We start from the raw sequence: 26,794 nt of genomic DNA on the forward strand, positions 1-26,794 counted from the left end.
ATTTGGTCAATATTTTACTTCCTCTCGTGATTACCTTTTAAACTTAGTGTCTTATTTTGAAGTAAATGGTGATATATCTCCCTACATGAACTTGAAGTAAGCACCAGGTGTGGAGACCTTTAGCGGATGCTTTGAGACCCCAACCTCATAGGCAGGAAGCTCTCTATGCTGCCAGGGCTAGAGCTACCAGCCCTGCCCTGAGCAAGGCACTCATCAGTTCTTCCACAAAAAGCATCAGTTTTTGACCTTGTAATTTTTAGCATGGTTTTAATTTCTAAGGTATTCTGAAGTCTTATTGCAAAATCAGCATATTTACTTCTCATTTTAAAAAGCGCATCATTGAACACTGGCTAGCAGTTAAGCAAGTGTACATGGCATTTTTAAATTTACTCTTTTATATTTTGGATATTGCAGAATAAACCTAGAAGCACCTTACCACTAAGTTCCATCTCCAATTCTTTTTATTTTGAGACAGGGTCTTGCTAAGTTGTCGAAGCTGACCTCAAACTTGTGATTCACCAACCTCAATCTCCCAAGTTGCTGGGATTACAGGTGTGCACCACTGCGCCCAGATGAACATGGTCTTTGATTCCTGAGCTAGACTTTACAACCTACAGCTTCTCAGGAAATTATTCATTAGGAACTCAGGTAAGCCCACTTCCCTGGGAGGGACCAAACCCAAGATAATTTTTACCCCCACTTTAGTCTAATGATACTGGCATGATTTTATTCCCTAATTTTATTTCCTTCTTGCTTTACCTGCTTAACTAGGGTGAAAAGCCTTGAACCTAACTCCTTATTTGGGCTTCTCAAAGAACTTTCCACAGGCCCTTTCTGTCCCCATTGTCCTGCTGCAAAGACCCTTCCTCATTTACTCGTCAATATCCTAATTTGGGGCTTTTCCACCTGTTTGTTTTTCAGGTGAGAAAATTGAGCCTAGAGAAGGTAAAGGACTGGTCCACGTCCCACAGCACAGAGCCAGGGCTAGAATTCAGCCCCCCGGCTTTCAAGCTGAAAGCTTTTCCATAATTGAAATTAGCTCCATCTCTGATCTGGGGGAGTGGGCACCCCCATTCACAGAGCTCTGTGTTTGTGACTCTGATGGGGCGAGGGCAGGGAGGGGCTCCTCAATATCCAAGCAGGGAGATTCCAGGCCCTCACATCCAGGGCCATTCCAGGAAATTATGGGAGCCTGAGAGACAGTAAACATTGGAGCAAATATGGGAGCCTGAGAGACAGAGTAAACATTGTACTTCTTTGAGAAGTACAATGAAAAAGAAAGAGAAGAGAAATGCCTGCCAAAAATGTTAGCAAGAGTAGCCCCTCCTCTCCAGGGACCTGGCAGAACTCCAGGATTGTTCTGTCTCCTGGAAATGACCCAAAAGGAAGTGCTATGAGAAGTGCTTTGGATTAGAGACCATAAAGACCACAACAGGAGTGAGTTCTCTCCTCTGGATGTTCTTTTCCATCTACCCTGGAAACCATCACCCAGCCTCCTACCACCTACACCTGCAGAGCATTGGTCCTATAATGAACTTCCTGCCAAGCCATGTTCTCCTAAGACAGCTCAGGCAGAAGTACTTTGGAGGGAATGTTTTCCATTCTCCTTTGCAGACTGGTGCAGATTAGGTCAGAAAGGAATTTATAGTGAACAGCCCCGGCTTGCACGACTCTTTCTAAAGGGTGCAGAAGGGCCTGGTGGTGTGTTTTCTACTGATCTGCCTTTGGAAAATCTGTAAGCAAAACATTTCAACCACAAGTGGATGAGCTATGTCTCTTCATTACCACTTCTCTTTCCCTACACATTGCCCCAGGTGGCATTTAAAAGGCCAAGAGCATTTCTAGGATTTGGCTAAAGGGAAGTTGAGTCACAATGCATTTTATTAGAATGTCTATGACATATATATGTCACTTGAGACATAAATATGAAATCATAAAATATAAAGGAGAACAGTATTATAGGTCATGATAAAAGAGAAAATTAATAAAAATGTCCTGCTACTATTTCTGTAGCACTTGTGATTTTTACCTCCTTTTTAAATTTTGTAATTTCTTGTGAGTTCTTTTTCCTACCTAAATACTCTTCTTTGTTGTGATTTTTTTATTCATAATGTTCTGCTCTTAGTCATAGAAGACAACAAAAACTGTATCAGCTTCAGACTAAGCAAACCTGGATCCATCCTTGGACTAGATGCTAAATTAATGTAAAGGAAGGAGGCCCTGGACTAGCCTGGGTGAGGCAGCTGACCAGGAACGGTCCATAGGACCCACCCAGATCAATTTCCTGAGAAGGTGGTAACCCAAAGAAACCGTTTCAAGCTTCTGGAGAATCCGAGCAGGGCAGGGAGTGGTGGTAGAGAGTGTGGAAGATGAGATGTGAGAAATGAGGGGAGGCATGTCCTTGGAGACAAGGACCAGTTTTCCAGGCTTCCCAATTTTTCTCAGGTCATCTCCATGGTCTAAGGGCTCCATTTTACCCAGGCAGATTTCAACAGTCCACATAAGCACAAAAAGGACTTGATGGTTGGAAAAAAGTGATTCTACTGGTTTTAGCAACTGTTCACTTCAGTGATGCTACAAAGGAGCAGGGCAGGTACCTTCACAACTTTAGTGAACAGGTTCCAAGTCATGTGTTTGGATCAGTGAATGTTTGCTGTCTTGGGAGCTGAGAACAGAATTCCTCTTCTCTATACGTTGGTCGCCTTTCCTCAGTACCAGTTGCCATATTAATTGCCCTGGCAGGTCCAGAGCTGGGCCTCAACTAGGCCAATCAGAACTCTTCCCTGGAATTTTAACATGAGCAACTAGTCAGAGTAGTACTCACTCACTCTTGAGTGGTAAGTGTTTGGATGTCCAACAGCCCTGTCAAAGTCTACTGTTAACTTTATGTGTCAACTTGCCTGGATTAAGGGATGCCCAGATAGCTGGTAAGACATTACAGGTGTGTCTGGAGTATTTCCAGATAAGACTGGCATTTCAATCAGTAGTAAGTAAAGATCTTCCTCCCCACTGTGGGCAGCCATCAGCCTATCTGTTGAGGATTCAAATAGAACAAAAAGGATAAAGGAAACATGAAATCTCTCTCTTCTTGGGTGGGTCATCCCCCTTCTTATGCCCTCAGACCTTGCTGCTCCTAGTTCCCCAGATTTCAGACTCCATCGAGGACTTACAGCATTGGCTTCCCACCCTCCACCCCACACCCTATAGATGGTCTTTGCACTCAGTCCAAATCACACCACCATAGTTCCTGACTCTCTGGCATGCAGATGGCAGATCATGGGACTTCTTGGACTCCAATTCTACAGGAGCCAATTTCTATAACAAATCTCATTTTCTATATGGCCATACACATCCGATTCTTTCTGCTTCTTTGGAGAACCATGCCTAATAAACACAGCAAGAACCTCTCTGAGAAAATGAAGCTCAGACACTGTCAGAGTCCTGTCCTCAAACCAGGAGGAGAGCAGCCTATACTTAGACCTGAGCTTTGGAGGATGGAGCCTGGCTCCTTTGAAAAGATAAATAAGATTGAAAAGCCCTTAGCCAAACTAACCAAAAGAAAAAGAGGGAAAACCCAAATTAATAAATTTGGAGATGAAAAAGGAAAAATCACCAGAGACATCACAGAAATCCAGCAGATCATTAGGGACTATTTTGACAACTTAGATTCCAATAAATTGGAAAACCTAGAAGAAATGGATATATTTCTAGACAAATATATTTGGCAAAATTGAATCAAAAGAACATTAAAAACGTAAACATACTAGTAACTTGTAATGAGATAGAATCTGTAATAAAAAGCCTTTCAATGAAGAAAAGCCCAAGACCAGATGGATTCTCAGCGGGTTTCTATGAAACCTTTAAAAAACAACTAATGCCCAAACTCCTCAAATTATCCCATGAAAAAGAAAGAGATGGCCTCTCCTGGAAGTGGTCCACATGCTTACACCATGATCTACTTGGGCACCAGGGAAGGTTCTAATATTTGTTAAAATTAGGGACATGGTAGGAACTGTGTCTTGCACCGGGCTGTGGACACCAGGAGGAGGTTCTCTGCATGGTGCTAGGCCGAGATGGATCTGCTGAGGGCCCAACAGCTGGCAACAGAGCTGGAAGTGGAGATGATGGTGGACATGCACAACAGAATGACCAGTGCCTGCCTCCAGAAGTGTGTGTCTCTCCACTATAAGGAAGCAGAACTGTCCAAGGGCATGATTTGGACATTCATGAATGGATAGGCAAAAAGTCTATATAGTTGTCTATGCAGAATGAAGAGGTGATGAAGAGTGTGCAGCAGAGCTCTGGTCCTGCATGAGGCCCTCAGACAGCATATACCTGGGGTGCACCTTGCTTCTCCCCACTTATTTAATAAAAATGCCCCCTATTGGGTGTCATGTGAAGACTGCCAGGCCTAGGCTCTCTCTGGAGCATCTCCAGGAGCTCGTATTGTGGCAGAGCTATCTTGTAGAAGGGATATTTGTCACACTGATATGTGAATGTGTGTGTGTGTGTGTGTTTTAAAGCAAATTTGTTGACACCTACAAAAAAAAGGGATGAAACACTTCCAAATTCATTCTATTAATCCAGGATTACACACATAACAAAACCAGATAATGACACATCCAATGTAGGAAACTACATTAGAAAACTACAGACCAATACCCCTGATAAACTTAGATGCAAAAATACTTAATAAAATATTAACAAATCTTGTTCAAGAACATATTAAGAAGATTGTACACCACAACTAAGTTGGTTTCATTCCAGCAATAGGATGGTTTCATAAAACAAATCAGTAAATGTAATTCCTCATATAAATAGAATTAAGAAAAAATCACTTAATCATCTCAATAGGTCTTCAACAAAATTCAGCACCCATTCATGATTAAAAACACAGAAGAAACTAGGCGTAGAAACAACCTACCTCAACATCATAAAAGCTATATTTAAAAATCCCAAAGCCAACCTCAGAGTAAATGGGAAAAAACTGAAAGCATTTCCTTCAAAAGCTGGGACAAGATAAGGACATCCACTCTCACCACTCTATTTAATATAGTGCTGGAAATTCTAGCTAGAGCAGTTAAGGAAGAGAATGAAATAAAAGGGGTAAAATAGGGAAAAAAGAAGTCAAATTATCACTGTTTACAGATGATATGATCCTTTACCTAGAAGATCAAAAAATCCACAAAAAAGACTGCTAGAGCTAATATGCAAATTTGGCAAAGTAGCATGACACAAAGTCAGCATACAAAAATCAATAACTTTTCTATATACAATGAATCAGCTGAGAAAGAAATCAGGTAAACAGTTACATTCACAATAGCTTCAAAAAAATAAAATAAAATGCCTAGAAATAAATCTAAGTAAGGGGGTAAAAGACTTCACAATGAAACCTATAAATCATTGAAGAAAGAAATTGAAGAAGACATCAGAATATGGAAAGACCTTCCATATTCATGGATAGGCAGTATTAATTTTGTGGAAATGGTCAAACTACCAAAAGTAATATACAGATTCCATAAAATTGCCACCAAAATACCAATTACAGTCTTCACACAACTAGAAGAAACAGTCGTAAATTCATTTGGAAGAATAGAAACCCAGAATACCAAAGCAATTTTAAACCAAAAAAGCAATGCTAGAGGCAATACAATACCTGACTTCAAATTATACTACAGAGCTATAGTAACAAAAACTGCATGGTACTGGCATACAAACAGACACATAGACCAATGGTACAGAATAGAAGACACAGAGACAAATCCTCACATCTCTAGTCATCTGATCCTTGACAAAGGTGCAAAAAACATACATTGGAGAAAGGACAGTTATTTTAACAAACAATGCTGTATGTAGAATAATGAAACTAGATATGTAGAATAATGAAACTAAACCCTTATTTCTCATGCTGCACAAAAATCAACTCAAAATGGATCAAAGACCTAGGAATCAAAAACTATACAAATCCTAAAAGAAAACACAGAGTCAATACTCCAGCATAAGGCACAGGCAATGACTTTCTCAGTAGGACCGCTAAAGTTCAGGAATAATGCCAAGAATTAATAAATGGAATGATTTCAAATTAATTTCTGCACAGCAAAGGAAACAATTAGGAATGTGAAGAGAAAAATCTACAGAATGGGAGAAAATCTTTGCTGGCTACTCATCTAACAGAATTAATATACAGATATATAAAGAACTCAAGAAACTTTACACCAAAAATCAAATAATCCAGTTAATAAATGGGGAAATGAATTAGACACTTCTCAAAAGAAAAAATACAAATGGCCAACAAATGCATGAAAAAATGTATTATCAAGTAGGGAAATGCAAATCAAGGCTACACTGAGATTTCATCTCTCTTCAGTTAGAATGGCAATCATCAAGAATGCAAATAATAATAAATGCTAAAGAGGATGTAGAGAAAAAGGAACACTTTACACTATTGATGAGGTTGTAAATGAGTACATCCATTATGCAAATCAGTATGAAGTTTCCTCAAAAGACTAGGCATGGAACCAGCATATGACACAGCTATACCACTTCTCAGTATTTACTCTCAAGAATTAAAGTCAACTTACTAAACAGGGATACAAATTCACAACAGCCAAACTATGGAAACAACCTAGGTGTCCACCTATGGATGAATGGATAAAGAAAGTGATATATATAGATATATATATTCAGACCGAAAGAAAGATATGAAATTATGTCATTTGCAGGAAAATGGACGGAACTAGAGACCATTATGTTAAGTGACATAAGTCAAACTCAAAAGGTCAAGGGTTATATGTTTTCACTCATATGCAGAAGCTAGAGAGGAAAAAGGAAAAGAAAGGTGGTGGTGGTGGGGATCTCTTGAAAATCAAAGGGAGACCAGTAGAGGAAAAGGACTAAGAAGGAGGGAGGGGGGAAGTGCTGAAGGTGACACTGACCAAATTAAATTGCTTTATTATGAGCACATAGGAATATGTGATTTAAAAATCCCATCAATATGTACAACTATAATGTACCATAAGAAAAAGAAAGAACCTATCTGAGAGAAAACTCTCAGATGCTGTCAGAGTCCTGCCCTCCCCACCAGGACAGGTATGCAGCCTACACTTAGCTCTAAGCTCTGGAGTATGGAGCATGGCTCCTTCAGAGAGAAAGGATCAAGGGGAGAGGCCCCCTCCCCATGAGTCTCTCAGCTTCTCTGCTTGAGTGGCCCTGTGCCCATTTGGGCCCGTTTCCAGGCCTAACATTCTACAGCAGACAATTAAGGAACGGTGTACCCCCAGGCCTGAAGGTTGGCAAAGGGCCAGCTGTTTGGGGAGTCTGTTGTGGGAAGCTTGGATGAGCGGGTTTGGGTGTCCTCGCTCATGCCTCTGAGACCATTTGTGATCTGGAGCAAAACATGAAGTGGGGTGGGTGGGGAACAGGCTGGAGGCTGGTGTCCCAGTACTGCCAGACTCCAAAGGAGAACTCTAAGGAGCCAGAGAAATAAAAATCCAAACCTGGCCTTCCAGGTGGGAAGACAGGGACATGATGTATTTCAGAGCATGTCAGCTTGGGTTATGACTTTCTAACATTCACACATGGAATCTTTCAATCTCCATTAATACAAACAATGCCTGAGCAGAGATGGGGAGAAACAGAGACAGAGGGAGATAGCAGAGAGCTCAAAGGCATTTGAGTCCTGGTTTCTTCATGTTCTGGAGACATGGATGTAACCCTGTCTTTTTCTCAGTTGGTTTTTTTAGTTAATAAAGAACACATTTTCGGGGCTGTGGCTGTGGCTATGGCTTGGTAGTAGAGCACTTGCCTAGCATGTGTGAGGCGCTAGATTCAATTCTCAGCACCACATATAAATAAATGAATAAAATAAAGATCCATCAACATCTAAAAAAAAACATTTTCCCCTAAGCCAATCTGGATTTGTGTTACTGTCCATCAAGATCCTGGCTAATACGGATCATCAGTCTTGAGTTGGAGATAAATAGAGAGAGGGAAAGGGGTAAATGGATGGAGCACCCCTCTGTTACACCACTCCAGCTTCCTACCCATCTCCCAAGCTGCAGGCCATGCAGACCTTGCTGATAATTGGCTGGTAAGTCAAAATCCAGGGGACTCCTGGATTTTGTAAGGTAAGTTTTACTTACCTGACCCCAAAAAGCACTTGCAGGAGAGTGCAGATGCCAGAGACAAAGAATATGGTGCTGATCAGGTAGCTCTGAGTCAGGGGGTCATGCTGCAAGCACAGATCCTTGGCCAGGATGAGTGGCACTGCTACCAGTCCTCCCAGGGCTGTGAGGAAGTGCTGTGGACAGAGACAGGACATGAGTGTGAGAATTCTGTGACTATACCAGTAAGGGTACAACCCTACCCTTAACAAGAATGCCCTTCCCAGGTCCAGTCTCAAGAGCTTTGCAGGGGTCCAGGCATGAGTGAGGGGCAAACATCCAAACTAGGCATGGGAAACAGTGACCCCACCAGAGGAACTGGGCTGTGAGAGCAGGGCTCAGGAACCAGGAACTGGTATCCTAGGAAAGAAACTGAGTCAGAAACACAAGCACAGGTGGGCATAACAGGAACCAAATGAGGGCCTAAGAATAAGACCATAGCAAGGGGCTCCTCACTCCATGACGCAACAGTGAGAGCCATTGACAAGGAAGGCCTGAGCATTCACTTGGAGCCACTGGCCCACGGCTGTTTGAGGTCTCCTGAAAGGACAGAGTTAGACCCAGAGTTCAGGACAGGACAGAGCTCATAGCTGACGGCCTCAGTTATGCACAGGGTAAATTACATGTAGATAAGTATCAGACAGGAGATAAATAGAAGACAGAGATAGAGTATATACATAGACACATAGCTAGAAGGAGAGGAGGTAGGGTGATAGGGGGCCAAGCAATCAATACAGTGTATGAATGGGCCACTGTCTCACACACTCTAGCTCCAGAGCAGAAACAATGAACAGGTCTTAACGAGTTTTCATGGGCTGTGGCCATTTCTGTTCTGAGCCACACCAAGTGTCCAGTGTGTGGCTTCAATCCCCACACAAAGCTGACCATGGAGCCAGGTGTTCTGGCACATGCCCTTAATCCCAGCTACTAGAGAGGCTGAGGCAGGAGGATCACAAGTTCAAGGCCAGTCTCAGAAACTTAGAGAGACCCTGTCTCAAAATAAAAATAAAATGTAAAAAAGGAATGGAGATGTACCTCAGTAGGAGAGTGAGCTCTGGTTCAATCCCCAGTGTCCCCCCATACCACCAAAAAATCTGACCACTGAGCCAAATGTTCTGAGAACAAAGACACATGAAGCCATCTGCTTCTTTCCTTTACTCCGATCCTCCCCATGCTCTGCTGAGCTGGGCCATGCCTCTGCTGGCACAGTCACAGGGCCTCCTGTTGTTGTTGGAATAACTTTCAGTTTCCAGCTAGCAGCTAGCAGCTATGAGCAGCTCGGAGTGCTTGAAGAATCCACACTTGTTCAGGCCTGATAGGAACAGGATGGGATGCTCTGCTCTAGGGAGCCGTTAGTGAAACCACATCTTTAGCACTTGTGGTTAGCATTGCCAAGCTGCCAGGCCAGGAGACTGAGAGCCAGGAGCTTCCACATGGAACTTCTAACTTAGAAACCCCCTCCCTAGGGACAAAGACCCTTCCTGATGATAGCAATATTTAGAGCATCTTCATAGTGTGGTTACATTAGGCATAAGATGATTGGCTTATGGATGCTATCTTACTTGTGTGCGATTGATGGGCATGCCCCACTCAGACCCTATAACAATTGTATGCATTCCAAAAATAAACTGAGCCACTGGACAACGACCTGAGGTGGGTCTCCAGCCAGTTCTCTCATCAGCTCCCAGAGTCTGTGTGTTGATTCCACATCTCTACCCACCGCGACAAGGTAGCCAAGCAACTAATTGACCAGAACCTCAGCATGTTGTGGGTGCTGATAGGATCCCTCTGATTTGCAGCAAATGTACCATTGCAGGTTCACCCAGTAGAGTGGGGGTCTACCTCATCCTATAAGAATAGGGCCTAGGTGAAGGAAGGGTAGGCAGGCTTGGTTTGCTTTGGTTACAAAAGTTAGCTGCTGGACCAGTCGAGGAATAAACAAGGAATGAAGGAGGAAGAAAGGAGGGAAATTAAAAGCTCACTGTGAGGGGCAGGGCCTTGAAGAGTTCCCTCAAGGTGTCCTTAGGTGGAATGAAGACACAAGGCCCAGAACACCTGACCCTGCCTGTCCCTAGCACTCCTCCTGCCCACAAAACAGCCAGACCTACACAAAAAGGAGGCAAAATAAGGCACATTCTTCTGTTCTTATTTTGTTGGGGTTTGATCCAAAATCTCAATGTGAGCTAAATTAGACCAGATAAAAATTAGGATTTTTTAAGAATATTAAGAAAAAACTAAAATCGTCTATACACTGCATGCACCCGTTTTTCCACACCCCATATACCCTCAGGGAAAATGGAGTCTCAGAATGTGTACTACTCCAGCAGGACACAGGATTGGCCCTCTGAGAAGGATAGGAGGTAGGTGTCCACTGCCTAAGATGGGACAGGCCTGGGTGCCAGGAAGAACCTTGGGCCACAGCACCTAGGGACAGGGACCCCCACATCTCTCCAGCCATATGAGTGGAAATAGCAATGGAAGGAAAATGGAAGTGAAATCCACGGCCAGGTTTCTTTAAGGGGACAGTTCCAGCTCCTGTTACCATGCCAAGCAATGTCTCAAAAGGACCAGAGGATTATGTAGTGAGGTTAATCCCCTCGTTGAATGTTCTGGAATAATCCAACTAGTATGAAGAGCACTGGTCTTTAGCAGAAGAAGGTGGGATGAGATATGTGTTGGAAGCAGAGCAGACTTTGAACTCCCACTAAAAGAAAAGTCGCCCACTCTTCTTTCCTTGATTAACCTGACAACTTCAACAAACCATAATCAGTGAGGGGTGAACTGCCCCTTAAGGAAGAGGAGTGGGGGCTCCAGAGAAGAAATGTCGATATATATGTAGGTTCCCTTCGACAATCCTTGCCATCACTCCCAAGTCCCTTTGGGATACATGACATGAGATGTCTCATCCTTCATGACCTCTTATCAATGTTCTTGACCTTCCAACAGCCAGGTCAATACAAGACACAAGATTGTCTAGGCCAAACATCGACCAGTGTTTCATTTCCTACCTCATATTTGTCCAACAACAAGGGATGACCACAATTATCAGGGTCAACTCCCTCTTCTTAGAAAAAAAAATCTTTTTCTCCCTTTTCAGGGCTGATAACTGAACTCATCACCTACCCATATTCTAGGCAGGTGCTGTGCCACTAGGCAGGGCTGGCACCAGGAAGCTATTGAGCCTAGCACTTCTCTGACTTCATCTACATGATGTAGACTTAACCAAGCCATTGATCCCAGTCCAGAGAACAATGGAATAGTCTGTGTCATTGATGTGACCAGTCAGCTCAGCATGAGGAAGAATCCTTTTGTAATAACACATTTCCATCCCCAAATGCCCAGAGACAGGGAGATTAAAGGGGATTGAGTTCCCCTGAAGGTCAAGCATATGGAAGACAAGAAGCTAGCTGAAGTCGGCGGTGTTGACAGTTTGACCTGGTTGTGTGACCTGGTAACTTGGGAGGCAGAGCCTCTTGGGACCTAGTGCTTGCAGAGTGGCATTACCTGGATCCCCAAGAAGATGCAGAGATACCATGGTGGGATGTCCAAAACGCCATAGGCCAGGTGGCTACGGGGACTCTTAGGCTGTCCATCCTTTCTTGTGACCTGGCCATCAGTGTGGAAACTGAGCACGCCATCATCCGTCTGCTAGGAACAAGAGAAGGACACATGTGACCATTTCAAGAAGAAACAAGAACATTTTCTGACTCCCATTGGATGGTAGGACAGCCTTCCCGAGGCCAGAGGCAGTGGGGCAGGGATAATGTTAGTCAGCAGGTGATATAAGATCAGACTCCACACACTGAGATTTCCTATATTGTGCATCTGCATCCCAGCTTCTGTGTCAAGTCTGGAGCCATGCAAGGGGAGAGCAGGCCTTACCCAAAGGCTTGGCAGACATGAGGCAGCTCTGTGGGGGAGAAGGTGGTAACCTCCAGGGTAGAAGATGGTAGGTTCCCTCATGGTACTTTGCATGTGCTTCCATTGCCAAAGCCCTGTTCCGAGTGTGTTTTATCATAATGGACGGTCTCCATCCTTGTTCTTTCCTGGTTGTGAATATCAGGAAGAACTTACTAAAATTGTCTTCCTTGCCTTCGCAACCCCAGTCTCTCGTGCAGTTCCTGTGCTCAGTGTAGACAGGCTCACTGAATGTAACATGCCAAGGTAAATGATTGCAGTTCACACAGAAGGATTTGTGTCAACAGCCAACTTGTACTCCTCCGGGTTTAACCAACATTAACTCTGAATTGTAGACCCTCTCTCCTACTCCTTCACTGTAGAGCTTATTAGCCTTGGCCAAACTAGTAAGATTTTCAAGTCTCAGTTATTTTATCTATATAAAAGAATTAACACCTCCCTCACAGATGGTTGAGAAAGTTGATTTAATTTTCCAGTACTGGGGATTGAATCCAAGGGAGCTCTACCACTGAACTCCATCCCCAGACATTTTTAATTTTTATTTTGAAACAAGACTTTGAACTTGCCATCCTTTTGCCCCAAAATCCCCAGTGGCTGGGATTATAGGCATGTGCCACCTCACCTGGCTAGAAAATTATATTGCAGGAAGAACCACATAATCCAGGCCAGGCACAGTGTAACTACCCAATAATATTAGCTGCAGTATTTATCAACCTCCTTAAATGGAAGGGCTTTGAATATGGACTGAGGCCCACAGCTGAGCATCTGACCATGGGTTGTAGGAATATGAAAGCATTGTCTCTGGTGTGGCCAGAAGTGTCAAGGCTACTAGCATGAAGATCGGCCACTCTATGTGAAGTGTCCACAGGGGGACCCTGGTCCCTGGCCAGACCATGGGGGCAGGGTCTGCACTCTTACAGGTATCTCATGGAGACATTTCTGGAAAGAATGTTGAAGTCATCAACTCCAATGCCCACCTCCATGTCTAAGTACCCTGTACTTCAGTCCAGCCTCTAAGAACATTTCTGGAGTAGGGCCACATTGTGACACTGATAGGCAGGTGCTGGGCACCTTGATTCTATGGGCTCCTTCCTACTTAAAAGAATATTAAAATTATATTTGGGGACTACATAGGTATAAAGAGGAATATATTAACATAATAAAATATTTTCTTTGATCGTAAGTGTATTCCCTTCAACTAATTGTAAAAGAAATGAAAATTTTGTCACGGGCCTTTAAAAGTCCTAAGGCCTTGGGAACAGTGCCTACCCAACCCAGTGGATCTGTGATTCTGCTCTGCAGAAGTGGCAGTAGATACAGTGAGTTTGCCACTTGTTTAGATGAGGTAGAAGTCCAGAAAACTGCCAGATCAAAAGCAGGGTGTTTGTCCCACATTCGTGAGTTCAGAACTGTCCCTAGGGAACATTTTACAGAGCCCCCTTCCTTACCCAGGGGCTCCATCTCCAACCCTTCAGTTACTCAAGGTAAAACTATAGAGCAAAAATATTAAATGAATAATTCCAGAAATAAACAAAATGTTTGTAAGTTTTAAATTGCATGCTGTTCCAAATAGCGTGATGAAATCTCATACTCTCCAGCTCCAACCTACTGGGAAGTGAATCATCCCTTTGTCCAACATATCCACACCATATATGCTACCCTCTACTTAAGTATTTAGTAATTGTCTTGGAAGGCTATATGGATGATTCTTGGTACCTGGTTGCACATGAAAAAAAAAATCTGTTTTTCCAATTGAGGTCGGCATTGGTCTAAATATAGAGGAATGAACTGCAGGAAGTGGTGAACTTCTGGGAACTTCTCATAAGGGGTATGCAGGAATCTGTAAGGGACAGCAGAGAAAAACAGACAGGAAAGAGAAGGAGGAGAAGGAAAGAAAAGATGTGTGACACAGGCTGATTGATTGATAATTGATTGATTGATTAACTGATTCTAGAAAGGTGACTCAGAGAGGTGCAGGCAGAATACAAAAGAACTTGGACAGATGTGATTCTGTCACTTCCCGGCTCAATGACCCTCGGCACATGACTTCACCTCTCCCAGCCTCAGTCCCACCACCTAGAATCTGGGATAGTCATAAAGGTATCAGAGGCGTGAGCTTTGTGCTGCGTGCTGCCACCACGTCCTGTGTGCCCACGAAGGAATGAGCTGTGGCCCCTACAGCTGTCTGTCCTCCCAGCGAGTTCACTTCATCTTCTCCCATGACCTCACAAAATTCCCAGGAAGGGGAAGGGGAAAAGGGAGAAAGAACCTGGACTGGGAAAACTGGTTGTAACCTGCCCTTTTTTTCCAGAAAAGGAAGAGTGGAGACCAACATCAAAGACTGTCACCAGTCTGAATTCCCAAGTTCTGTCTTTATGTCAATACGGGCCATCTGACACTTATGGAAATCATATCTGCACTGGCTTAAAACAACGGTTTGGGAAATTGATTCTCCATAAAATCCTACTTGAAAAAGTTTAAAACTTACAGCTGGGAAAAGCTTGTCTTCCCTGAGGACACCTGGTTCTCCCTTGGGAAAAACATGTGTCACTTCCATGAAGCCATCAGCTAGTGTTGGGGGAAAGCACGGAGCCCCAGAATGACACCTTGACCTCAATGATACGCGCCTGTCCCCAAACACAATGGCCTCCCTCTCCTTTTGTGGCACTTGGTGTCTGTTTTCCTCGCCTGTTTATAAATACATCTTTTGTTGTAAACTTCCTTAAGTCATCCAAGGAAAGATGTCTGTCATAGAAACAAAACCAGCAGGGACACAGTGGGACACAGTAGACTTAGAGTCTGAGTGTCAGAAAAGAACCCTGAGCATCTTAGACATCCACAGAAACAGGGGACACCTGTATTGCAGAGCAGGAATTCTCCAATGGGGGAGGGAGAGGCCTCTTCTGAGGGCATTTGTGCATGTGACCCACACAGCAGCAGAAGAAAGCCAATGAGCCCCTTCCTGGAGGAAGAATGGATTCTTCGTGAAGAACACTCCAACAATGAGCAACGGTACAAAAGGATGGGCACCAACAACCTCTTCACGTTGACACTACATCTCTCTATTCAATATGTGAACTGTAATTTCACTGGAAGATTTGATCCAAAGAGACATCTACTGAGCCTTGGCATTTTCCAGCACGTTACAAGTTACAAAGATCTTCCAGTGCATCCTCTCCTCTGAATCTCACAACCATCTCATTGTCTCCATTGAGAGAAGAGGAGACAGAGGATCAATGAAGTCACAAGGTATCTGCATAGTAATCCACCGCATCTCCAGGTATGGAGGGCAGCTGCCCAAGGCTGTGGCCCTCTGGGTACTGGGTGGTCCTTAGCCTCCCAGGAGTAGAAGAACAAGCAAGAGGAAGCCCTGCTGCAGTGGGAGCAGCAACGATCCCCCAGGTGAGGTGGGCCCCTTGCCTCTCTGACACCATGTGTACCTGACACAGCCATCCATTCCTCCCAGGGTCCAGACCCCACCTAACACCGCCATTCACCTACGCTCAGATGAACTGTCCAGGTTTCTCCCACTGTGGCCTCAGCATCCCGCCTCAGGGTCCTTCCTTACCTGGTGCCCTGCTCCAAACCCACTGAAAAGGAGACGCACAGTTGCCCAGAACCACTGCTCTCCGGGTTCCTCATGGAAGCCCAAGCTCCAGGAAACACCACAGCCTTCAGGAAATGGAGGAATGGAGTCTTCAGCTTATCCCCTTGAATTTTTTTTTCTCTGAGAAAAATGGCTGAAATAATTCTGTGGTAAGGCCAGCTGAAGAGCTTTTCTCTCAGTATCCCTCAGCTCTCTCAGAAGCGAGTACTGAGCACCATTTACAGAACACTGACCAGCAATGGGCAGGGCCTGGCAACTGGGCTCCAGGGAACACTTTGTGAGCATAGCCCAGGTTCCCCAGGTTCCCCCATGGCCAGTTGTTGGCAGCAGGTCCACCCTGGCCCCTGGAGCCCTACCTCCACTAGTTTGTTCTGCATGCCAGTGTGGCCAGCTCACAAGGCCATGGCGAACTTGCGGTTTTTCTGTTCCTGCTTGTCTGTCTGAGACATATGTGTCCCACGGGAATGCCTTGACCTTTTCTGGTCTGATGGACTTCTTGTTAAGGGGGGTTTCGGTACCTGACAATAATAGATGTTGAAACTAAATTTCTCCCCCCTCCCTCCTGCTTTTGGGTAGTTTTCCACTTCTGCTGCTTGGGGTATAAAAAAAGTGTGTTAGCAATAAAGGGTATTGACTCCTGGATGAAGAACCTTGGTGTCCTGTGTGTCTTTTAACCTCGCCGTCCCTCGCCGGTCTCGGCTCCCTTGGCCGGACGCGGCAGCCAGTGTCCCCAGATCCCTTGGCTGTTCCTGGTTGGGGCCACAGCCCTGGCCTCCAGGAAGAGGCTCGTAAGGCCCTGCAGTGGGTGGCAACAAGAACACAGGGTTTCCACTCGGGCCGCCCTGTTATTTTACGTGGCCACCATAGGTTGGAAAGGGTGCTGGGGCTGGGGCCCAAGGACTGGCTGGAGAAGCCTGAGGGTGCTGGACAGTGAAGAGCCGCAGCTCCCTCGCCCTTCCAGCAGGACCAGAGTGCCTCCAAGGAGGAAGCTCTTCAGACAGTGCCTCCGAAGCATCGCCCTCTAGTGGAAGTTCTTCCCTCTGACTCTTTGCCCTCACTCCTTCCCAAGCCTTGGAATCCGAAAAACCTTCTCAGAAGAGAAAGTCCAAGGCTGAGAACCCAGAAAAACAACACTCAGTTTCAACAGAGGCCGCCTGGAGGCAAAGGGAAAGCCATCAGCATGGACCGAGCAGGGTCGGGAAATCCAGCCTTCCTCCTCTTCCCACTGCTTCCTGCCACACGCAGAGGAGTGCTCAGGAAAGCCTGTCTGCTGTGATGGTCACCTGAGGTGACAGGCCCTGAGGGAGCTGAGCTTGGAGGCAGGGAGGGAGCTACCATTGCGACTGATAATCCGAACCTGAGCAGCAGGACCCCCCTGGGACTCCCCAGCCTCCTTCCTGCTCCCCTTTTCCTCTCCCCCCCATCTCCACCAGCACTCACCAAGCTGCCATCGTGCCCACAGTTGCTGACCCCAGAGTCCATGGCAAGGTAGGTCTTCTCCTTCTGGCTTCCCCTGGGGAAGCAGGACAGAGAACACTTAGCAAGAGGGGACACAGCTGCCAGACAGAGGGATTAACTGCCCAAAGCCTGACTCAGGGCAGAGGGCGGGGCTCCAGATGGGAGGGGCATGTAGCTCTGTCACAGACATCCCCTCCAGCCTCCTCCCTCAGGGGACCAACCGAGGTGCATCCAACAGTGGCAAAGCTTTCCTAATTGATAAGTGCAACAGAGAAGTTAATGATCCCCGTGGCACCAAGGACATAAAGCAGAGCACATGCTGGCCAGGGCGTGGCTGGAGAGAACTTGCAGGAAACCAGGCTTCAGGAGGAAAGGGGGAACAGGCGTGGGAGGAGGAGGCTCTGCATTGAACAGGGAGGTTGAGAAGTTTTCTAAACTGAAAAATTTTTTGAGCTAGAATGGAAATCATCACAATGATTAATGAAGGAAAGGTGATTATCTCTTGTCAGAGCAGCAGCTACCCAGGCAAGGGTCTCACTGAAAGGAAAGGACAGGTGTCCAGGGGAGTGAAGGGACAGTGAAGGTCCGCAAGAGGGCAAGCAGGAGAAGGGTTATTTCAACATGTCCCAGCATGTCATAAAACAGTTTCTGTTTCTCAAAGGCATTGCTCTCCATCTCCTGGATAGAAACTATAAGCCTGCCTGCACCTGAGCAAGATAACTGAAATACCAAGAAGTAATCAAAAGGAGCTTATGAACTTCTCCTTAGGTGCTTTTAAGAGAAGGAATGCTAGCCGGGCCTGGTGGTACCCACTTGTAATCCCAGCGGCTCTGGAGGCTGAAGCAAGTGGATGGCAAGTTGAAAGCCATCCTCAGCAACGTAGTGAGACCCTATATCCAAATAAAAAATAAAAAGGGCTGGGGATGTGGCTCAGTGGTTAAGTACTGCAGGGTTCAATCCCTGGTACTAAAATAAATAAATAGATCAATTGATAGACAGATAGAGGAATGCTGTAAGACTTAAAGGGCATTCATTTTATTTTTTAAAAAGAATTCTAGCCCCTTCCAGGTACACTGCACCGGGGGTTCTGAGTGCTTCTTTCATTTCCCATTTTAATAAAATTCCTGCTCATTTGTTTACCTTTGTGTTTGCAGTATTCATTCTTCAACTCTCTGTAACATGAACCCTGACTCCTGCCGGTACCATCTTGGGAGCTCATCTGGGATCCCCCACCCCCCACTGAAGTAAGTCATTTGCTCCTGATGATCTTTGATTTCACTAACTTTTGGAGGAAAACTGGGTACCCATCAGTCATTTAAAAGTAATTAGTGAGTCTTAGTGATAGGTTTCTGGGTTTCTGTAGTCCCCAGTCACCTGCCCTGAGGGTCAGACATGGTGGGCTCTTGTGAAACAGTTTCTTACTTTTCTATCCTGGCTTGGGGTGTGCCTGGAACAAGTAGACAGTGGCCCTGATCCTGGTCTGCCATTGGATGCCAGGATTTGGGTGAAGTTGAGAAACAACTGAGATTCTCACCAAGGCTGCTCTTCTGTGACTCTCAAAGGCCCCTTTTCTGACCCTGATTCCCAACAGCCCCTTGGGTATCCTGGGGTGGTTGGCTGATCATGGAGCAGAGAAACGTTCCACTAGTCTAGCACCTCACATGAGCCCTGGTACCTTCTTCACACTCAATCCTCCTGAGGGCTTCCCTCATAGCTAAAGGTCCATCTGCAGAAGAGGTATATACTATGCAGAGTGGTTTGTAGGGATGGATTTGGGATCCCTCTTCTCAATATTGAAGGGCTCCACACTTGCCAAAGACACCCCTCTCGCTGCTTCTGTGGCCCCCTTGTGCCTCCCCAATTTCTTTGTCTGTAAGGGCATGGGAGGCACCCATCTCTTTTTGTTCCTTAGGGATCTAGGGAGACACGTTCTCATTCCCTCTCTGGAAGGAAGCTGAACTCTGTCCCTGTGAGTATCTCCAAGTCCACCAGAGATGCCAAATCACAGTCTGTGACTTAAATTCTTCCTCAAATTTCTCTGTGAGGAAGACATAAGGTCCCCTGAGACAACCTCCTCTCTTTGTCCTTCTAGAACCCCTGGGATCCTGACTGTAGATGAAAAACTCCCTTTAAAATTATCCTGTGTCCTTGATGACTCTGGTCTTACATAGTCTCCTTGGACCTGAGATTTCATACTCCGTAGGCTCAATTTCGCAGACACCCATGGCAGAGGAGTACATCCCACTGTTAGCTGACACTTAATTATCAGCCATCATATCTGGAAGTCCAGTAGTGGCCAGAGGAAACCAGGAAGGTCCTCCAAGCCTGGCTTGTCCCTAGGATCTTTGTCATGTGGAAACTAAGACCTACACAACTTAGCTGGTAAGGTGATAACGAATCTAGTGAGTCATGTAGGGTTAGAGGGGTGGATTGCCAACCTCTGAGAAGCTCTCCAGGGAGATGGCCCTAGGAGAGTTCAGTTCTTCTGGAGCAGACACCAGACTTCTGTTTGCTCTTATCCAGATGGGCTCTTCAGCCTCAGAGGTAGTGCCAAGTTCACCACTGGCCTGCCTACTGAAAAATTGGGACATGTTCAATTTACAGACACTAATGAAAAAGAGCTTGATTTTTTTTCTGCTGCCAGGTGTAATCTCAGTTGAGATCATGGCCACCAGACCCGATGGGCTCCAATGCAGAATTATGACCACCAGAGGGAAGTATAAACTTGAATGCTACCTGGCAGGTTAGTTTGTTTTGTAAGGGAAGGAAGATGGTCTGAGATTCCCTATTCAGGGCTATTTTCTCTGAGGAGAACCCCAAATTAAGTCAGCAGTGTGAGCTAGACCCAGCTACGACTACTGCCATAATGAAAAAGAAGTCTGAGGAGATACCTATGAGGGCAGAAGTCAGAAATACCCCAAGAATTCCCAACCCCTATGTTTTATTCAGCTTTTTCACTGGTGTAACTAAAAGACCTGAGAAGAAGCTGGGCGCAGTAGCACATGTTATCACAGCCACTCGGGAGGCTAAGGCAGGAGGATCACAAGTTCAAAGCCAGTCTGAGCAATTTATCAAGGCCCTAAGCAACTTATGGAGACTCTGTCTCTAAATAAAATACTTTTTAAAAAATCTTGGGATGTGGTTCAGTGATAAGCATCCCTGGGTTCTATCCTCAGTACCAAAGAGAGAGAGAGAGAGAGAGAAACAATTTTAGAGGAGGAAAAGTTTATTTTAGGGCTCACTTGTGGTTTCAGAGGACTCATTCCCTGTCCATAGACAGCCAACTCCATTCCTCAGCACTTGAAGTGAGCTGAACATAATGGCAGAAGAGCATGTGGGTGGGGAAAAGCCCAAGATCTTTCACCATGAATCAGAGATTGAGCTCCATGCAACAAGGATAAAATATATACCCCAAAGGCATTCCCAATGATTCACCTCCTCCAGCCACACCCTGTCAGCCTTCAGTTACCACTCAGTTATTCCCCATCAGAAATTAATTCACTGATTGTGTTAAGGCTCTCCTAACCCCATCACCTTACCTGTAAACTCTCATAAATTGTCTTACACATTGGGGGACACCTAATATACAAACCATAACACCCTACTAACCCCTGCCAACAGCCCTGGCATCCTCCCTACCCAGGACCCCACACATCCACTCCTACAGGAGGACAAAGCATGTTGTTGCTTCAGGAAAGGCCAGGAGGGGAATTTGGGTCAACCAAGGTGTATCTTCCTCTTTTTCTCTTCAAGACCTGAGGCAAATAAAGATGGACTTAGGAAAGTTCTCAAAGCTTCCAGATAAATACATTGAGGTGTTCCAAACTGTCAGATGCTCAGTCATACCTGGAGGGATATTATGTTACTACTTAATCAAATTTTGACCTCTAATGAAATGGGAACTCTTAATGGCAGCTAAGCATTTTGGAGATGATGTTCATCTCAGCTGTGTCCCTGCAGCATAGCAGAGAAGTAAATGTATCCATCTGGGTTACAGGCAGTTCCTAGGAACAACCCCAACTGGGAACCGAACAATGAACAAGATGATTAGAAAATGAGATATTTTCAGGTTCTGGTCCTTGAAGGTCTCAGAAGGTTGAGGCAGAAGCCTACCAGCTACTCTAAGACAATCTGAAATCCATCAAGGCCCTCAGAAGAACCCCACAACCTTTCTGGAGGCATTGAGAAAGCACACCATAGTGGATCCTGAATCCACACAGAGAGACATAATTTTAGGGGGTAAATTTATTACTTGGTCAGCTCCAAACATTTGGAGGAAGTTACAAAAATTGGCTTATGGCCCTGATCAGGCAGATGATATCCTCTGAATCACAACATCCGTCTTTCCTAATGGAGATCAGGAGGAGAGGAAGGAAAGGGAAAGTAGAGACAGAAGGAAGGCTGAAGTACTGGTCCTGGCCCTGAGGGATCAGCTTGTGGGGTATTAAAGGAGATAAATGGAATGGAACTCAAATCACAAAAGGAACTTGTTTCCACTGGAAAGGAGGGACATTACCAACCGGTGTGCCAACAATAGGTTTGGTGACCCCGTCAAGGCCCTATCCAATCTGTCAAGGCCCTGAAATCACTGGAGGAATGAATGTCCCCAGGGATGCAGGTTCTCATGTTTCAGATTCCTCCAACAAGGACCAAAGGGGAGGGAGCAGAGTCAACCTTAATGACTCTAGTGACACCCATTACTCTACAGGAACCCTGGGTATGCTTCTCAGTATAGAGCCAAAAGGTCAGCTTGCTTCTGGACACTGGCACCAGCTTCTCTGTACTTGTCCCTTATCCTGAGCCCCTTCCCTCTGATACCATGATGGTGCAAGGGGTGTCTGGATGGCCTATCACTAGATATTTTACCCCCCTGTTAAGCTGTGAATGGAATGGAGGATGCTTTCTCATGCGTTTCTGATAGTCCCAGAGTGCCCTACTCCTTTGGGGAAAGAGATATACTCTCAAAATTTCAGGTCTCCATTTCCATGAATTTGGGACCCCAAGGTCATTATGTCTACCTCTATTAGAATGTGATATATACTCTGAAGTATGGACCACTGAGGGAAAAATTGGGTAAGCAAAGAGTACAATTCTAGTTATAATAACTTTGAAGGACCGCTCTGTCTTCCCACACCAGGGACAGTACTCTCTGCACCCAGAGGCAAAGAGAGGGTTACTGGAAATCATTCAAAACCTTAAACAACAGGGACTCTTTGTGCCTTGCAATTGCCCCTACAATACATCCATTTGAGGAGTCCAGAAACCAGGTGGGGAATGGTGCCTAGACCAAGATCTCAGGATAATCAATAAAGCAGTCATCTCCCTCCATCCTGTGGTCATCCTCCAACCCTTATACTTTGTATCTGAGATCCCAGATTCTGCCACATGGTTCACTCTATTAGATGTAAAGGATGTCTTTCTGAGTACCCCCAGACAACCAGTTACAATATGTTTGCCTTTGAGGAGCCAGGCAGTGAATCTCAGTTAACCTGGACAGTGTTACCCCAGGATTCAGAGGTAGTCCCAACTTGTTAGGACAGGTCCTCACCATGGATCTAGTAGAATTCAAGGACAGCTCATCTGTAACTGTCCTCCAATATATGGATGACATTCTCCCATGTACTACCACCCAGGAAGAATGACAAATGGCCTCTACAGAGCTTCTAATCATTTAGCTGATAGAGGGCATAAGGTCTCAAAGAAGAAACTCAAGTATGCCAACCTCAGGTTCAATACTTGGCATTACAAATGTCTCAGGGAATCCACAGACATGAGAAGAAAGGATTGCCCCTACAGGATGACACCAACTATCCTAGACCATACGCAACTCAGAGGATGTCTGGGAATAACTGGATATTGCAGGCTTTGGATCCCTGGGTAGGAGAAATAGCCAGATTCTTTTAACAACTCCTAAAAAAAAAAAAAAAACTAACATTGGGGACAAACAACCTTATATGAGAACCAAAGTATGTTAAAGCTTTCAAAGCCCTAAAGAAGGCCTTACTTCAAGCTCTGGCTCTCAGCTAGCCTACAGAGAAAAAATATAATCTGTTTGTGAGTAAAAGGGGAGGAATAGCTGTGGTGAGCCGCTTCTGCCATTTCTGCAGACTATGGTCGCCATTACAAGATGGCGCTGGCTCCGCTGTGGTCTGTGACAAATAACTCCTTATCTGGGAAAGTTGGCACATGATTTTTCACCACCCTGTGAGAAAGCTCCATGCGGCAGCTTTGCATTGGGGCTTGGGATGCTTTATTAAGGCTGGGAGGGGCATCCAAGAGGAAGAAGAAGAAATATCCAGGGCCTGAATAAACTGTTGAAAGAAGATTCTCGAGTTGCGTCTTCCTTGCGGGCAAGGGGTCGTGACAAGTGGTGCCGAGACCCGGGAACCAGAACTTTCAGCAGTCAGGGGTGGTGCACCGGTTAGTCCCAGGTAAGTGGGATCCGCGATCAAAGCGGGGTTAATCCCAAGTAAGTGGGATCCGCGATCAAAGCGGGGTTAGTCCCTAGTAAGTGGGATCCGCGACCAAAGCCGGGCAGCTCCTCTGTAATGAAAGAGAGAGCATTACATTTTATTGCAGCTGCACTGTGTACTTTCGCTTCTACTTTCGCTTTTGTTTTCTGTGTTTCTTTTGTTGTTGTGTCATTTCGCTTTTGTTTTTTGTGCTTCTTTTGTTGTTGTGACGACAGGGACGCTCCCCTGTAAAAGGAAGAGAGCGGGGAATTCATAGAACAGAACGCTCCCCTGTAAAAGGAAGAGAGCGGGGACTTTTGTACTTTCACTTTCTTTATAGCTCTAAAAACATTATGGGCGTTGCTTCTTCAAGCCCAATTTTGTTGGCCCTAGATGGGTTGTTACATTCAAAAGGACTTAAGATAAAGCAGAGTACTTTGCAGATGTTTTTAAGAGAAGCTGATATAGCGGCTCCTTGGTTTGCTTTTTCAGGGAGTCTTACGGTTCCCAGCTGGGACAAATTAGGGAAAGATCTAGATTTCGCTCGTGAGCAAGGCACCTTAGAGGGTGGCGTTATACCACTTTGGAAGTTAGTTAGAGGATGTATAACAGATGGTAAATGCCAGGAAGCTGTGAGTGAGGGTCAAGCTATTCTCGAGCAACTGCATGAGGAAAAATCTGAAGGATCATGTAGTGAAGTGGCAGAGAGTATTAAAAGTAAGAGTAGTGAGAAGGCAAAAGAGCCTGAAGATAAAAATAGGAGAAGGCTCTACCCAGACTTGACCGAATTAAAAACGCCTGAGAACACAAGCGACTCAGAGAGTTCTGAGGACCTTGATATATTGTTACAAAAACTACATAAGATAAAAATGAAAAAGAAGAAAAAGGAGACACAGGGCACACAGGCCTACTGTAAGAAGGGGAAGGGAGTTAACATTGGTCAACAAAACTCTGAGGAGGAGGAGGTAGAATATCTAGAAGAAGATATGGTGCCGATTGCCCCACCTCCGTATGTGGGGGGGAGCCAAGGTTCCGGGAGATCTTTTCATGCACAAGTTTGGAGGACAGTTAATACAGATATGGGACTTGCATACCCTGTATTTCAGGACAATAACAGGGGAAGATATCATGAGCCTTTAGACTTTAAGATAATTAAAACCTTGGCAGAATCTGTCCGCACTTATGGCATAGATGCCGCTTTCACTCTCACTCAGGTGGAGGGACTTACTAGATTTTGCATGACTCCCTCAGATTGGGCTAGTCTAGTCCACGCTTGTGTTTCCCCAGGGAAATATTAGGAGTCCAAAGTTGGCTGTTTAATGTTTCTGGCAGTACCCAAGACTCGGAGCGAGGTAGGAGGCTTAAAATTACTTCACACAATTCACAATTGTTTAATGCTACATTACCCTCCGCAGCAGTCCGTCTCCAATCTCCGTTCCTGTTTCTTTTGGCTAATGATACATCACAGGGGATGCTTAATTGCTCTAATATTACCTGTTATTTGTCTGAGTGTTGGAATGGATCCTGGCCTATGGCAATGGTTATGAAAATTCCAACTTTTGTCCCAATCCCGGTTACTGCAGATCCAGAGTCATTTCCTATTGTTGAACTGATTAGAGCCCGTAGAGATTTTGGAATTACAGCAGCCATAGTGACAGCTGTGGCGGTATCTGCTGCTGCAGCAGTTATAGCTGGAGTAGCCATGGCCAGCCAGGTACAAACTGCTGCCACTATTAATCAGGTTATTCAACAAACATCCACCATACTTAAATCTCAAAGTAGAATTAATCAACACATTCTATCTGGGATTTTGGCTGCTAATCAAAGGATAGATCTGCTTCAAGCTCAAGTTGAGGAATTGTCTGACCTAGAACATTTGGGTTGTATTGATCAACGTGCACATTTATGTATAACCTCTGTCAGATTTTATAATTCCAGAAATGCCTCCCACATCATCGGGGAGTATCCATCCGGAACCTGGTCCTTGGAAGCAGAAAACATGATCCAGTCTCAACTAACCCAGATAGCTGTCTTGAACAGTACCCGTGTCGATCCCGTGACTTTGGGTCAATTCACCGATTGGATATCTTCTGCTTTTTCCTTCTTCAAAGAATGGGTGGGAGTAGGCATTTTTGGTGCAATGTGTTGCTTCAGTGTTGTACTCTGTTTGTGGCTTCTCTGTCACCTTAAAACTCGCCATGCACAAGAAAAGGCTATGATCATACAAGCTCTTGCAGCTTTAGAAAATGGCAACTCGCCTCAAGTCTGGCTTGCGCATCTTAAGCAGTAAACCTTTGTCATGGTTGTTACACCCCAAGTTATTATAACATTGCACTGGGATCGACATGACTTTCCTTGTTATTCTCTTAGTGTTGGAAAGCCCTTGCACTCTGCCGGTCTTACTGCCATTGCACGCAGATGGGTTTCCACACTAGTGCTTTTCTATCACCTTGAAGTCCGTGCCTTTCTTTCAGGGTGCTGTCAACTTGTTTGTCATTATAAACAGCCACAGTTCAGCCTCAGCTATCCCCCTTCGTCCACCATCGTCACAATACAGGATGCGAGGCAAGGCACTGCACTTGAGTGATCCTTGACGTGGACCTCAAGGAGAGCATGTCCTATTGCATGCGGGTTAGACGCGTTCACGCCCCGCCCCACGGAAAAAGGCGTCGGCTGATATGGCTTCAGATCTGGGGAAGGCGCCTCCTTAGGACTGAGTCATACTATGCAGCCACTTCTGCACAGTGGGATAGGACCTCTACTCTCGCCTGTATTGTTTTAAGAAAACAGAAAAGGGGGAACTGTGGTGAGCCGCTTCTGCCGTTTCTGCAGACTATGGTCGCCATTACAAGATGACGCTGGCTCCGCTGTGGTCTGTGACAAACAACTCCTTATCTGGGAAAGTTGGCACATGATTTTTCACCACCCTGTGAGAAAGCTCCACGCGGCAGCTTTGCATTGGGGCTTGGGATGCTTTATTAAGGCTGGGAGGGACATCCAAGAGGAAGAAGAAGAAATATCCAGGGCCTGAATAAACTGTTGAAAGAAGATTCTCGAGTTGCGTCTTCCTTGCGGGCAAGGGGTCGTGACAAATAGCCTTAGGGCTGATCACACAAAGAAGTGGGCCAGCTCAACAGCCAGTAACATATCTCAGCAAAGAGCTTGATATGGAATCCCAAGGAGGGCCCTGTGGCCTT

At 45.3% G+C, this 26,794-nt stretch overlaps 1 protein-coding gene and 1 pseudogene across 4 annotated transcripts; one reads left to right on the forward strand and one right to left on the reverse strand.

The window, feature by feature from the left end:
• Window positions 1-13: 13 nt before the first annotated feature.
• On the reverse strand, window positions 14-17,451 carry LOC124086159 (solute carrier family 23 member 2-like). Of its 4 annotated transcripts, none has more exons than XM_058575749.1 (5): window positions 17,128-17,451; window positions 12,045-12,208; window positions 11,667-11,807; window positions 8,142-8,299; window positions 14-3,031 (listed from the first exon to the last, which is right to left on the reverse strand). In XM_058575749.1, exons 2-5 carry the CDS (start codon window positions 12,135-12,137, stop codon window positions 3,028-3,030), a joined length of 396 nt encoding a protein of 131 aa, XP_058431732.1. In that variant the 5' UTR covers window positions 12,138-12,208; window positions 17,128-17,451; the 3' UTR covers window positions 14-3,027. The 4 variants fall into 4 exon arrangements, with proteins under 4 accessions (XP_058431732.1, XP_046290131.1, XP_046290133.1 ...); XM_046434175.2 differs by having other exon boundaries at window positions 11,667-11,810; XM_046434177.2 differs by lacking the exon at window positions 12,045-12,208 and having other exon boundaries at window positions 17,128-17,425.
• On the forward strand, window positions 4,074-4,315 carry LOC124086160 (mitochondrial import inner membrane translocase subunit Tim10-like; annotated as a pseudogene).
• Window positions 17,452-26,794: the final 9,343 nt, after the last annotated feature.

The sequence above is a fragment of the Marmota monax genome, unplaced genomic scaffold (assembly GCF_021218885.2).
Source record: "Marmota monax isolate L192 unplaced genomic scaffold, Marmota_monax_Labrador192_F-V1.1 WCK01_AAM20220418_F8-fsc00122, whole genome shotgun sequence".
NCBI lineage: Eukaryota > Metazoa > Chordata > Mammalia > Rodentia > Sciuridae > Marmota > Marmota monax.

Excerpts from the sequence above, each read along its gene's own strand:
- LOC124086159 (XM_046434175.2), bottom strand. The coding sequence starts at position 12,137 with ATGCAAAGTACCATGAGGGAACCTACCATCTTCTACCCTGGAGGTTAC. Across the intron at positions 11,811-12,044 it reads CATGTCTGCCAAGCCTTTGG|CAGACGGATGATGGCGTGCT; the intron begins GTAAGGCCTGCT and ends TCTTGTTCCTAG. Across the intron at positions 8,300-11,666 it reads GCATCTTCTTGGGGATCCAG|CACTTCCTCACAGCCCTGGG; the intron begins GTAATGCCACTC and ends CTCTGTCCACAG.